The 12,904-nt window shown below is 38.8% G+C and overlaps 1 protein-coding gene across 1 annotated transcript in view; it reads right to left on the reverse strand.

Moving 5' to 3' along the window:
- Positions 1-852: 852 nt before the first annotated feature.
- The window catches only part of ndrg2 (NDRG family member 2), a 33,700-nt gene continuing 21,648 nt past the window's right edge, over positions 853-12,904 (reverse strand). The window contains exons 2-16 of the mRNA XM_007541574.2: positions 11,427-11,512; positions 9,608-9,652; positions 7,671-7,776; positions 7,458-7,578; positions 7,182-7,244; positions 7,018-7,078; positions 5,802-5,888; positions 5,559-5,615; positions 5,365-5,468; positions 5,250-5,288; positions 5,109-5,160; positions 4,979-5,026; positions 4,869-4,904; positions 4,630-4,681; positions 853-4,304 (exon numbers count right to left, since the gene is read on the reverse strand). Coding sequence (XP_007541636.1) covers positions 4,141-4,304; positions 4,630-4,681; positions 4,869-4,904; positions 4,979-5,026; positions 5,109-5,160; positions 5,250-5,288; positions 5,365-5,468; positions 5,559-5,615; positions 5,802-5,888; positions 7,018-7,078; positions 7,182-7,244; positions 7,458-7,578; positions 7,671-7,776; positions 9,608-9,652; positions 11,427-11,501 — 1,110 coding nt within the window. The 5' untranslated portion in view covers positions 11,502-11,512 and the 3' untranslated portion in view covers positions 853-4,140. The remainder of the gene's footprint in view (positions 4,305-4,629; positions 4,682-4,868; positions 4,905-4,978; positions 5,027-5,108; positions 5,161-5,249; positions 5,289-5,364; positions 5,469-5,558; positions 5,616-5,801; positions 5,889-7,017; positions 7,079-7,181; positions 7,245-7,457; positions 7,579-7,670; positions 7,777-9,607; positions 9,653-11,426; positions 11,513-12,904) is intronic.

The raw sequence follows: 12,904 nt of genomic DNA on the forward strand, positions 1-12,904 counted from the left end.
AAATAACATTGAGGGCTAAAAACAGTGTATGTTGCCTGTATGTCCCTTTTAAAAGACATGACCAGCAATCAGTAGTTTGTTTTTTGTGATTTCATCTTCTATAAATGTGCTGATTCATTTAAGAAAAAAAAATGCATGTGAAACTCCTAATAAAGTGAAGAAAAATTTATTTTTAGAGGCCATATTTTCAGAGTGAAGCAGTTTTTTTAAAACATAATTTTCAACCCCAGAAATGAGAAATATACTGCCACCTGGTAGACAAATGCAGAACTGAAATTAATTTGCAATTGAACAAAGCCTAATATTTATGCATATTTCCCCATGAGCATTAATTTTAACTAAATGAAGTAAATTTGAATTGAATGTCAGTTAAACATAGTAGGGGTATTTTTCTTTTTGCTGCTTTGTAATTTAAGGAAAACAAAGAAATTACTTGGTGATGCATGAATGTTTCAGTTCATGTTGAGGGCACAGAAGAAAATCTTAGGGTTTGCAGAAAAAGCTAGGATTATCAATTGTTTTAGACATAATGTCTGTCTTAGGCAGATTCTCAAAAATTTCCAGCCATGTTCTAAAAGCTTGTAAAGAATATGATTTTATCTTTCAATGTGATAAGAATTTGAAAAAAATTTCAGTAGTTTGCATTTAGCTGTTTTATTCAACTTTTTGAACATTTAGGGAGAAATGTACAAATGAGAAATTGCATAATGTTAATGTGACAATAAAGACAGAAGACAAGTTGTTCCTCTTTAAGCTTTTATTGATATTTAAGTTTGCTTTTTAAGGATGTTCATCGTATTACACAGGGAAATGAGTCACACAAGTAAATTTCAGTTTATTTTTTTGTTTTTCACTTTTGATCTTTTAATTATTAATTAATTATATTACTCTCCCTTATAAGCGCTAATGCTAAAAAAGTTACACAAGAACTAGCACACGGTTAACTAACTTGTGAGCACATCGGGACAATAAACTAACACTTCACACAGATAAAAAAGAGAGATGTAGAAGAGGAAAAAACAGATTGAAATAAAATGTAAGAGTCAGACAGAAGACAACATGGACAAGCATTTACAATCACACATCCCTGCTCAACTCTTTAGAAAGAAGTACCGCTGGACTTTTTCCCTCCGTGTCTGACTGAAATCGGAACCTGCCTCAAAACCAACAACACCCTGAATCCATGTTACATTTTTTCTCTGGTCTCCGCTTCCTGCCATTGTAACCTCCATCTTAAAGCTTTCCACGGACTTCCCCGTCATGCTCACCGATCACGGCTCGGCCTCTTTTTAAAAAGCTTTGGATAAGTAGAACCGGATCACACAAACAAGAAACAGGCCGTTTCCACCTGACTCATTCAAATCTTAAATGGCTTAAAAATGTGAAAACATCCATGGCTGCATCCACATATAGGCTCTTTTTCTTTTTTAGAAATATAGTCAGGCTATTGGCAACATGTCACAGGGCAGTGGACAGCTTTGTGTTGAAATATTAACGTTTAGAGGGAGATCTGAGTCACCAGATAAACGAGGCGCTGAAATTTGCCAGTACGCTGTTACTTCCTAGCTGTAACAGGACGGTTCAAGGTTCAGGCGGTTTTTATTTGGCTTGTTGGCAGTGGGGGGGCTGTTTTACACGGGTTATTTCCCGTTAAAAAAAAAAAAGAGAGAAAAAGAAAAAAACTGCACCCTCTTGTTTTCTATTTTCTTCCTTCTACTCAGCTAAGTTAAATCTGCAAACCGGACGCAAACACTTCCTGTCTACTTCCGCGCGACAAGCAAACACACAAGCAGCTGCCCAGCTTAAGTAAAAGGTGCTTCTATTACTGAGAAGTGTGTTTTTATTCCGCCTCAAGTAAAGCCGGTTGCGTCTATTTGGAGGTATCCAAAGGTTATGTTCCGTTCAGATTACCTGCGAAGTTGAAACTCGGTGTTGGGTTTGACGTCAGACCCGACGTAACGGCGGTCGAGTTAGGAAGATGGAATTTCAACATGGCGACGCCCGTAAAGATCGTTTGCAATAGCTACAAACATCAATTTAAGTTTTACGCTCAACAATCAAACACCACTTTTAATTTGTTCAGTTTAGAGTCGCACACGCATCTCTAAGCTGAGACGCAGTCTTACCTGTGTGTCTCCTAAAATGAACACGTTTCCATTGTTGATTCGAAGAGCGGCCATATTGAGTCCGCCTTACAAGTCGTGACGGATTTGCTTCCAGTTTCCCCGCGGGAAATTCGACTGCGGAGGACGGTCCAGCTGATTTTTCCTACTGGGAATTCGTAAATCTCTAGTTCCCGAATAAAACTGGAACAGAGGATAAGAAACGCAAAAAATAAAAAATAAATAAAAATTCCACAACCCACACGGTGAACACAGTGATCCCTTCTGGCCTCGGCAGAAGTCACGGGTGGTTCGACACGCGGCCAGAAAAGCTGGAAGCACTAGTTTAGAAATGTGCGACTCGAGTTGACGACAGCGCCCAAAAAGCTTTGGCTGAAGCAGACAACATCCCACCCAGGAACGTCCTTCAGACTGTCGCTAGAAACTCAAAACGACACAAACAAACACACGTTATTAGCAGAATATGAAAGAAAAATATCCAGTCAGTGTACACGTGGGGTGAGATCAGGCATGCAGATTCAGGAGAATAAATAAAAAAAATACAACTTTCAACTTCTTTACATCCAATAAAAAAAAAAAAAGATAAACAAAGTAAAACGTTGAGGACGGGACAGTGGAAGACAAAACAAAAACCTGGCAACACCAAGGAGGAAATACATGTTTTATGTCAAAAAAAAAAATTAAAAATTAAAAAATCTGGAAACCATTAAAAAGTTAATTTATTTCAGTTATTCAATTCAAAAACTGAATCTAATCATACAGACTTGTTACATACATAGTAATATATTTCAATGTTTATTTCTGTTGATTAAGGCCTACAGCTAATGAAAACCCCAACATTTTGTTCCTCAGAAAACTTGAACATAAGATCAATAAAATAAATTTTTAATACAGAATGGTTGTATTTTACCCATATGATGAAAGACCTAATCAAGTGGACAGTTGCTGACATGATAGTTGCCCAGCTTTTCACTGAGATATCCATAAAGAGGTAATTCTTAAAAATAATAACAACATGCAGTGTCTATGCAAATTGATGGAACGTTGTGTGGAAAGAAAAAATGAGTGCAGCAGTGAGAGGATTTTAAAAGAAAAGCTCATTTTGTAAAACACTGCAACAGTACATACAGAACACTGAGCTAAAGTTCATCTATAAAAAAATCTATTTCACTGGTCTTATGTAAAGCTTTTAATTTCTAAGAAATATAATTTTGTGTTTTCCTCAACTGTAAGCCACAATCATCAACACGAACAGAATTAAAGGCTTTAAATACATCACTGAAATTTAATGCCTCAGTATATGTAATACACCAGTTTCAGGTTTTGAACAAAACTGAAATAAATCAATTTTTTAAATCATATTAAACTTTTTTTTTTTTGAGACGCACATGTAGTTGCTAGAATGGCTCTTGCTGACTGCTTCAACCATTTGTTGAGACAAGTTACAAATCAGAAAAAAAAACACACACATTAGAAACTAGCAGTAAAAGTAGTGGACACACACATTGTAGTAAGTATCTCTGCTATAGTATGTTTTTTTTATTCTATATTATATTAAAATCACGTAATAAAGAGAAAAGTGTTACAGTTTTGTTTCCTATTACATCATCGTTAGCTTCAGCATCATCATCAATTCTGCTTCCTGAAGAGTTTCTACGGGTTAAAGTGATGAGTGCAGCTTCTACATGCCACACTCTGGATCTAGGTTAAAGGGGTCTACAGGCTGACAGAGGGAGAGAGGACTGTTTCCTGTTCTGCACCTCCTTCCTGGTTCTTTTTAATCTCTTCTAGCTGAAAGGCTGCATCTGTGCTGGACCAACATGGAGGACAGGCCCTCTCTCTCTCTCTGTCTGTCTGCTCTTGCGGGGGGGAATGGTGGGAGTCGTGTATTGACCGATGGAGAAAGCCATTCGTTCGTCTCGTTTTCTTTGCGCTCACGCTTCACCTTTTTCCCTTCGTTCCTTTGTCGCTCTCTGCTCTTGCCGTCGTGAGGTGGTGGAAGGGGGCGAAGTCTTCTTCAGCAGGAGACCTCCATGGTTTGGGAGGGGCTGGGCGGCATCTGGCCCCCCTGCGAGCCCTGGGACAGGGTGCGCGAGCGAGAGCGGGACCCGTCCATGGAGTAGGAGGAGGAGAGCGAGGTGGTGCGGGAGCGGGACAGGCGGGTCATGCAAGAGGAAGCCACTGGGGAGAAAGATTGTGTTGATTGATGTTCAGAAGGTGGTAAATGTGATCAAAACAACACACTGCAGAACATTCCCATAACTGTGGCATTCATCTTTAGTCCAGACTACAGGTGTCCTGGAAATTTCATGTAATTTTTGTGATGCACCGATATGAAAATTTGGGCTGATACTGATATTGTATTGCTGTTGTGGACAATAAACGATATTTAATGATATTATATGTCTATTTTCTTACCAAGAAACATACAAACAGGAAATACCCATAATCAAGATTTATGTGTAGCTGAGAAATGTTAGATGAATTTTCAGAAAAGTGAACTTACTATAACCCATTCCTTGGATGAAATATTTGAAAGCCTCAGTGAGCTTAGCAGGCTGCAGACACAGAAAGACGACAACACAGTTAAACAAAAACAGAAACATTTCAGAAGGATTTTTACATTTCCTGTCTATTTAAACAAATGCAACTTTTATTTTAACAACTAGGTCATTTTCCTCATGTATTTTAAATGCTGACTCAGCAGAATGTGACGTTTCTAAAACGCTCAGCTGCTCCTGTTACCTGAGTGAGCTGAGGGAGGCCGCCTGCGTCGGCCATCTGTGGCAGGGACAACAAGGGTTACAACAGAATCAGAGAAGAGACGCTAAAGCAAAGACAAACTGGTGTTTCACCTTCAGGAAGGAAGTTGATGTGGGGTCGAGCTTGCTGTTGCACTCCACCTGGTGGACACAGCAAGAATAACATGAAAAAAAAATCTCCTTTCTTTACACGCATATCAAAGTTACAAGACTTTAAACTTACAGCGGCATCTTCGTACGGAGCTTGATCCCCAACGACTAACATCACTGGACACCTGATAAAGAAACACATTTCAAACTCATATGGGCTGCGCTGAACTGTTTAAGAGATTTTTATTTTTTAAGAAAGAAGAGATGTAGTTACTTGAAGGTATAGTTGCGGTCCAGGTTCAGATCTCTGCGGCTGTGGCGGAGAGAAAGAAGGGGTTAGTGGCTGTTGGGTTCTGGTGCATCTGCTGCCCCCTGCAGGACAGTTTTACCTGTTGTACGTCTTCCAGAAGAGCTCGATGTTGGCCAGATTAGGCGCTTTGGAGATCCGCTCTCTGTGAGATTGCACCAAGTCTGTGTTTGCTGAAAGTTCCTCCTACAAAAAGGATAGCTTTTTTTTAATAAAACATGAAAAAGATGATGTAAATTGAAGTGTTTTCTTCCAGACGTTTAGGTTTTGCCGTACCTGACTGAAAAGGTGACATAAGATCTGCTCTGTGAGAGAGGAAGTCACAGAACTGAGCTACAGAGGAGACAAAGAGAACAGATCGATTTAGCTAATCCTCACATCAGAAACATAATCTATAACACCGTCTCGTCTAATTTTATATCCTTTAACTGATAAACAGCCCTGATCAGTTCAAACTTTGTTACAATCTCAGGTTTCTATCAGCAGGAAGACAAGAAGTCAGACGGTGAGCAGACGAACCTTGTGTGCGGCCCAGTCCATCCATCCTTTAGCGTTGGTGTCGATGTTAACCAGAACCAGGCCCTCCACTGAATCTGGATTAGCGAGCTGCAGACAGAAATCAAGTTTAAAGCAAATAAAACTTTGACGTTAGAATCGAGCAGACTGCCTGAGCTTAATGTAGCTTCATGTTTGGCGCCTTTTCCTTGTTGGTGTATTCGACTTTACTGTACCTGAGATGGAAAATAGTGATAATAATTAATGCTCGTGATATTTACTCTATTCTCTCAAACCTAATTTTCCCACATCTATTTTCGCTGGATGAATATTTGAAAGGCTGCTGTGTTGTTTATTCTGTCTGTAAACGAGTTTGCACCCCTTGAACTTTTTCACACTTTCTCACATTTCAAAATTCAACTTGTTTGGCCTACATGCAAAATGCTTTATGTGGCAAAAAATTAAATCCATTTAAGTTGTAACGAGGAAAATGTGAAAAAGTGGGTTGAAAAGGAATGAACACATCTGCAAGGCAATATAAATGCAGGAATAATTACTGTAATTTTCATTTGGTTTTCTGCTTAGAGGCTGTGGCGCAACTAATATTTATTAAAGATAAACCGATATGAAACTTTGGTCCGATATATTGATGTTGATGATTATATATCGTGCAAGTCTAATATTTACCTTACCTCAGGATGAATAATATGTCTGCATCAACATTGGCATCGGGTGACGTTTGCTGTTTTAATATGTTGGTATCGGCCTGATAAGTAAAACTGAGCTGATATGAACAACCTATGATGTCGCTTTTACACAATGTTGAAACAGCAGGAAGTGTATATTTATATTTTTAATATATATATTGGTTTTTCAGCATAGAAGAAGATTAATATCGAACATCGATATTGGCCCAAATTATCATATCGGTGCATCTCTCTCTAAAAATATCAGCTAGCATCTACAGTATTTTCCCTAAATTTGGTGCAAAAACACAATTGAAAAAAAAAAATCTAAAACAGTTTAAAACTATAACACTGCTCCCAGCCTTTTGGATAGCTGCCACTCAAAAAATATCTATTTTAAACAGAATTCCTTCATTTCCACTCTTTCAACGGGACTGTACCATATTCTTCATCTGCCTGACTGCGAGAACAGTGTCAGATTCTGACAGCTACTTTAGATTATGCAAAGGACACAGATGGTAAAAATGACAGCTCTAACAATAGAAGCTACTCACTGTGAACTTGGAGAGGATGTACGCTCCCGCTCCCACCCCCACCCCAATGACGGTACGGAAGCTGACAGACGGAGAGAATTAACAAAAAAAAAGAGCTTAATTTAAAGACGTTTTGTGTGGGAGCACATCATATATATACGAGTCAAATCAAATGTAGTATTTACTTGAAAAACTGCAGCACAGCAGGGATCATCTCGGAGATGGTCTCCATGGAGGGATACTGGTAGCTACAACAGCAAAAAGAAATGGAACGAGGCGATCAGGGTTTTTGTTTTAGCCTCTGACAAAAGCGCATTTAGCAACCAGATATGGGAGCGGGGAGATGTGAGAGATGGGAACATTGGGTATTTTTAGAGGGGGATTACTTTGAAGCCTGCACAGAAGATTATTCACACTTTGAGAAAACGAAGGGTTATGTTAGGAAACGGAGATCAGCGTACCCTGGAGGGTAGGCGGAGGCCCCCTCCTCTTGGCCCGGAGCGTCGATGTGAATCAGGGTGAAGTTCTTGACAATCTCCTGCATCTCCTCAAATTTAAACAGAGGAGAGAAGCAGCTCTTACCTGCCGGAGAAAGAAAGCGAAGGCAGGATGAGGAGGAGAAAATGAAGATAAGAAAGACAGAGAGAGAGAGAGAGAGAGAGCGCTCTACTCACTGTCCAGACCCACGTCATGGCAGGTCAGGATGGCGGGCCGGCGGGTGGTCCGCGTCCCGTGGAGGGTCACGCGTAGAACGCCGTGCGGGGTCTCAACGCTGTGCTCCTGAGCAGAGACAGGTGGGGGCATTAAGTCTTGGATGTTAACATTCCTAATCATCACATCTGAGGCGTCTATCCCAATTCAGATCTTTTTTAGCCATATCACAGCCACAAACTTCACCATTTTTCTTTGGAGTTCAATGTGACAGGCCAGCACAGAGAGCTGCGTTTCCACTGATCATATATTTGAGCAATTTGACATTTTGAAAATAAATTTGCTTAACAGAAACACGTCAATTTTGAGAAAAACTTTTGCTGTTAGAATGAGATGTGTTTTTTTTTTTTTTTTTTTTTTACCATATAGTTGTTTGTTTCTCAAACCAATTTTTGCATCACACAAGTCACATGATCGACAGCCGGATGATGCCATGAAGAAGACAGGAAGTAGTTGTGGGATCATGGCGTGACATCTTTTGAAACGACTTAGTGCATGAACAAACTTATTCACATGTGATTTTAATTGTGTTTCTTATTTAATAGAAAAACCATGATTAAGACATTAGTGGAATGTCGACAACGTTTTGTACACATCTGTTTTGCTTTTTGCCATCTATGACACAACATATCGACACTTTAAATTAAATTTTGAAAAGGCAGCTACAAAGGCTTACTTCTGTACACACAGTTACTGGACAAGGAGGAAAAAAAAGAAACTTATTTGCTGAGTAATTAATCTTTGCCTGCTTCAGTGAGTCACATTTCCCAAAATAAAGCAAAACCATTCTTTGCATTTTAATTCAAACAGCCTAACGCTACTCACTCCATTCAGTTTCTGCTTTACAGTGCTGAAGCAGAACTAACCCCAGCCACTGAAGGTATTCTCATTTAATTGAATTCAGTCTCAAGCATTACTGTGTGAATGTAACAGTGCATGCACAGCAATTATACACCCTGCTGGGCTCATTTTAGTGTTGAATAAACACAAAGCTCCGGGTCAAGCCAATAATGTTTCTGAACCTCATGTCTAAGAAAGAAAATATTATTGGATTCCTCCTGAAAAGAACACACCAGTGTGGAGAATTAATATGTAGCTAACCTCTATTTATTTATAGAAATCATTTATTTCTATTTTCTTTATAAGACAGTTTGATTTCATTTCGCACAGTCATGTAATTTACTTTGCTTGATTTGCTTGTTCAGACAGATGTCGGTGTAGATGAGAGCAGCTGAAACATTACTCATTCAAATTTATGACGGTCAAAGCAAAGCGTTAAGGTACAACAGCAGTTTTGTCTTCACATGATTAACCGGAACTGCGCTGAAATATCTAAGAAGCAGAAGCTTTCAATTATTGAGTCGTAGCAAAAACGACGAGAGAGTAAACATGCTAGCTTTAGCCTAGCATTTAAGACTGTGACTTTATATGCATGGAGCCAGAAAGATCAAATCAAACTAATTTATTTTGTTTAAGGAAAAATAAATTGTCCTTAAACAAGGACAGTCAAATATGGTCCACACTGACAGATTCTGATCCAGTTATATGGAGTCTAATTAACAATAAAATGATCATTTAAACATAAAACGCCAACTGACACTGTTGTTTATTTTAAGGAAGCTCAGCAGATAGCTTAGAGAATAACCAATGTCTTATTGGCAAACATGTTATTTTTACTGTTAATTTGCAGGTTTTATTCTCTGGTGTGTTTTTCTCACAGCCTCAATTATTCTAATCAAGAAACTGTCTGAAGGTCACACTTCAATTATTACTTTTTTTCAATATCTTGTAAGTGTTGTTTTGTTATGAAAGGTTGTTTCTCAATATATCTGCTTTTAAACATGAGTTAGAGTTATTTTCAACCCGACTGAACTGATTCATGCATTTGTGGCGGTCTCACCTGCCCTTGATCTAGGAGTATCCTTGCAGCCAGTTCAGCAACATCCTATATGGAAGAAAAGACTAATTAGTAAGATGCTTTGGATGTTTTCTTATTTTACAGAATATACATGTGGTACATGAAGACAGAGGGCTAAAATCAGATAAGACAGATGAGAGATTTTGTTTGTACAAAAACACATTATGAGTAGATTAAAATCTTACGCTAGCACTCTTATTTGAATTACTTTGCGTCTAAGACTGAAGCAAATGTTGCTACATCTGTTTATTTTTTTGTCGTAACCAACATAAATAGAAACCTCTAGATGTTTCATTATTGGAAAAACGGGTTGGAAGCGGATGTGCTGATGTGAGTTTTATTATTTCATGCTGAATGTATCTTACCTAAGTACAGTGAGTTTGCTGTAGCAACACCACTCTTTGTTGTGGATACTGTTACTGATTGAAGACGATTCAATTTTAGCCATCAGTGACGTTTTTAAAAATGAAGCAGTTTGAAAGAAAACTGTATTTCCTATGACATACTGAGATGTGTCCGCGTTTCATTCAGGCTGCGAGAAAGAGAGCGAGAGCAAGTCTTTCAGCAGGTAACAGGAAGGCAGAATGAAGTAGAACAAAGTTGCTCTGTTTGGTCCGTCTTGGATCATGTTGGGTTTTGACATCTTGTCTTTGAAGCTACAGATCCAACTTCTACAGTGTAGTATAATAATCTTGGTAATGCTGATTGCATTAACTGCTAATATGTAATGCATTCAAAATCTCAATCTGATCGTTTTGTCCTCATTTTAAAAGAGTGAATCCATGTTGTACAGATGCGGCTCTCTCACACACAGTGTGACGTCGCCTCCTCTTCTAATATAAATGATTAATGGCCGCTCATAGTAGGGAGGCAAGAAAAATAATTTCCATGCTGCTTTTCATTACAAAAACTTCAAATCGAAAATAGTAATAAATTTAACAACCTTACAGTAGTCAAAATATTTTCATAATCAAGTCCTTCTAAGATTGCTTACGATGTTGTGGATGTCTATTTATGTAACATTTTCTCTTCTTTATATGTTACTCTAAGCAGATACAGTCCTAATGAATATTTTAAGACACAGGAAAAATGCTACAAATATTCACAGTTTCTGCTGCTGGATCATAACCAGGTTGTACGCTGAGCTAAAAGAAGAAGCAGAAGCAACGGAGGTGGCAAATGATTGAAAATTGCATCTAAACTCAAATCACCTTAAAAAGGATTCTGTAATAAGTAGAACCACTATTCTCATTTGGTTTCCTCTGTATCATCATACAGTTTGAGTTTAAATGCAGTATTCAAATATTTGCCAGCTCTATTTTTTGAGTGTATCTATTTTCTCTCACAATATTAGGAAAAAAAGCAAAAACTTTTTACTAGTTATTGCATTTATGCTATACCCGTGTTGGCCACCAGGTGTCATCATCAAGTCACCTGATGTTGCCATGCAGATGTTGCCCTGCAGAGCAGAGCAGAGCAGGATCTGCTCTCGCTCCCTCATCGTTTGACGTCAACCCAGCAGATCGGAGCCAGCGCTGCAGCTCTGCTCACACACAAACACCCGCTCATGCGCAGGCGCTAAGACCTTTCACGTATGTGCTTGGAAGACAAGTCGTTTAATGAAGGATTTGCTCAGACTCAAGAGTGCAAACACCGACTCCGGGACACACACAAGTTCTGGCTGGAGTCAAAATGCTTCTGGTTTGAGCCTGGCTCGGTTTGGACTTAGTGTGATCGCTGTCGATATGAGTTTTCCTGTGCAGTTTATATGATATTTAATATCAGATGCAGAATGTCTAACCTTGGCAGCATCAGCCTGACCCGTGAGTAAAGGCTTGTCCTCTGTGATGGCAATTTCCTGCATTTCAGATGTCATGGTGGCTCCCCCTGAAGGTGGAAAAGAATAACAAAAACATTGAAAACATTTCATATCTCTGTCTCCTTTTTGAAATCACACACTCTGTGGCTTAGGTTTTGAGGTATCTAGATGCACACAAACACAGATTGTGGCCTGCACATACACAGGAAGTGATTAAATACTGCATGTAGCTGTTGTCCTCGTGGGACTTAAAATGGGCTGTGGGGCCTTTTCAAAGTTAATTAGTAATTAGTGCCGGCAGAGATGTGCAGAAAGGGATTGTGGGGGAGAAAATGCAGAGCAAAAAGAACCACTGGGAGGGCTTGAAGAGAAGATGGACACATGTAGTATAGTACATGCATAACAGATGGCTAAAGTACATGTGTGACAGGGATTTACTCTAATATGCAGCAACCTGTGCTGAAGGAGTGACAACCCTGTGTGAAATGACAGCAACCTGAGGGGACTGTTGATGGTGAGAAACCAGAGCCTCTGGCAGGGAGGAGAAAAACACAGCCACAGCGTGATACTGGATGCTACTGTGAGAGCAGCCAGGAGCTTAAAGCTGCACCTGAAGGCATTGTTAAGAGCTAGGGTTTTTTGGATTTTGTACACACTTCAACAGTTGAACCATTTTGACATAATGGGAAGATAAACACTTAATCACAAGGAGCTGCTCTCTGATCACTGACAAATGGTGCAAAAGTTTAGCTTATAAATATAGAGTCAGTATCTTTAGTTACCTGACCATTACTGATAAGAAAAGGTGATGATAAAAAAGCTCAGGGATTGTAAAAGTTATCACTACTTAAGCATGAACAATATAGTAACTGTTAGCACTAGCTTCAAATTTAGTACTCCACCATTTTCCTGCCTAAATGTGAGAAAAACGGCATTATAGTTATTATAGTTACTAAAACCTCCTTTATCCCAATGTATTTTTGCACTAAGTACAAATTAATAATGTTCTCCAAAACTGAATCCAGACTAAGCATTAGCTTTAATGTAGCACTTTTCTGTAACCTGAAAATCACGATGCCAAAATAGTTCAAAGTTCATTAAGAATTAGCGACGATGCAGCTGCCTGGCTATCAGTGATAAGTTGAAGACATGATGTAATAGGAAACATTCATTAAGAATGTTTTCCAAGAACAAAAGCAACAGTTAGTATAAAATTTAGTGCTCCACCATTTTCCCAACTAAATGAGAAAGAAAACTACAAATAAATACACAAATCCTGCAAATGTTAAGCTAACAAACACAGTTATTCCATTTGCTTATAGTTACTAAACCATATTCCAATGTGTTCTTACACTAAACACAGTCAACAATATTCTCCAAAACTAAAGCCAGACCAAGCATTAGCTTCTAATATGGCACTTCTCCAAAGCCTGAAACTTGTTATAAGAATAGGAACATTT

The sequence above is a fragment of the Poecilia formosa genome, unplaced genomic scaffold (genome assembly GCF_000485575.1).
Source record: "Poecilia formosa unplaced genomic scaffold, Poecilia_formosa-5.1.2 Scaffold618, whole genome shotgun sequence".
Lineage (NCBI taxonomy): Eukaryota > Metazoa > Chordata > Actinopteri > Cyprinodontiformes > Poeciliidae > Poecilia > Poecilia formosa.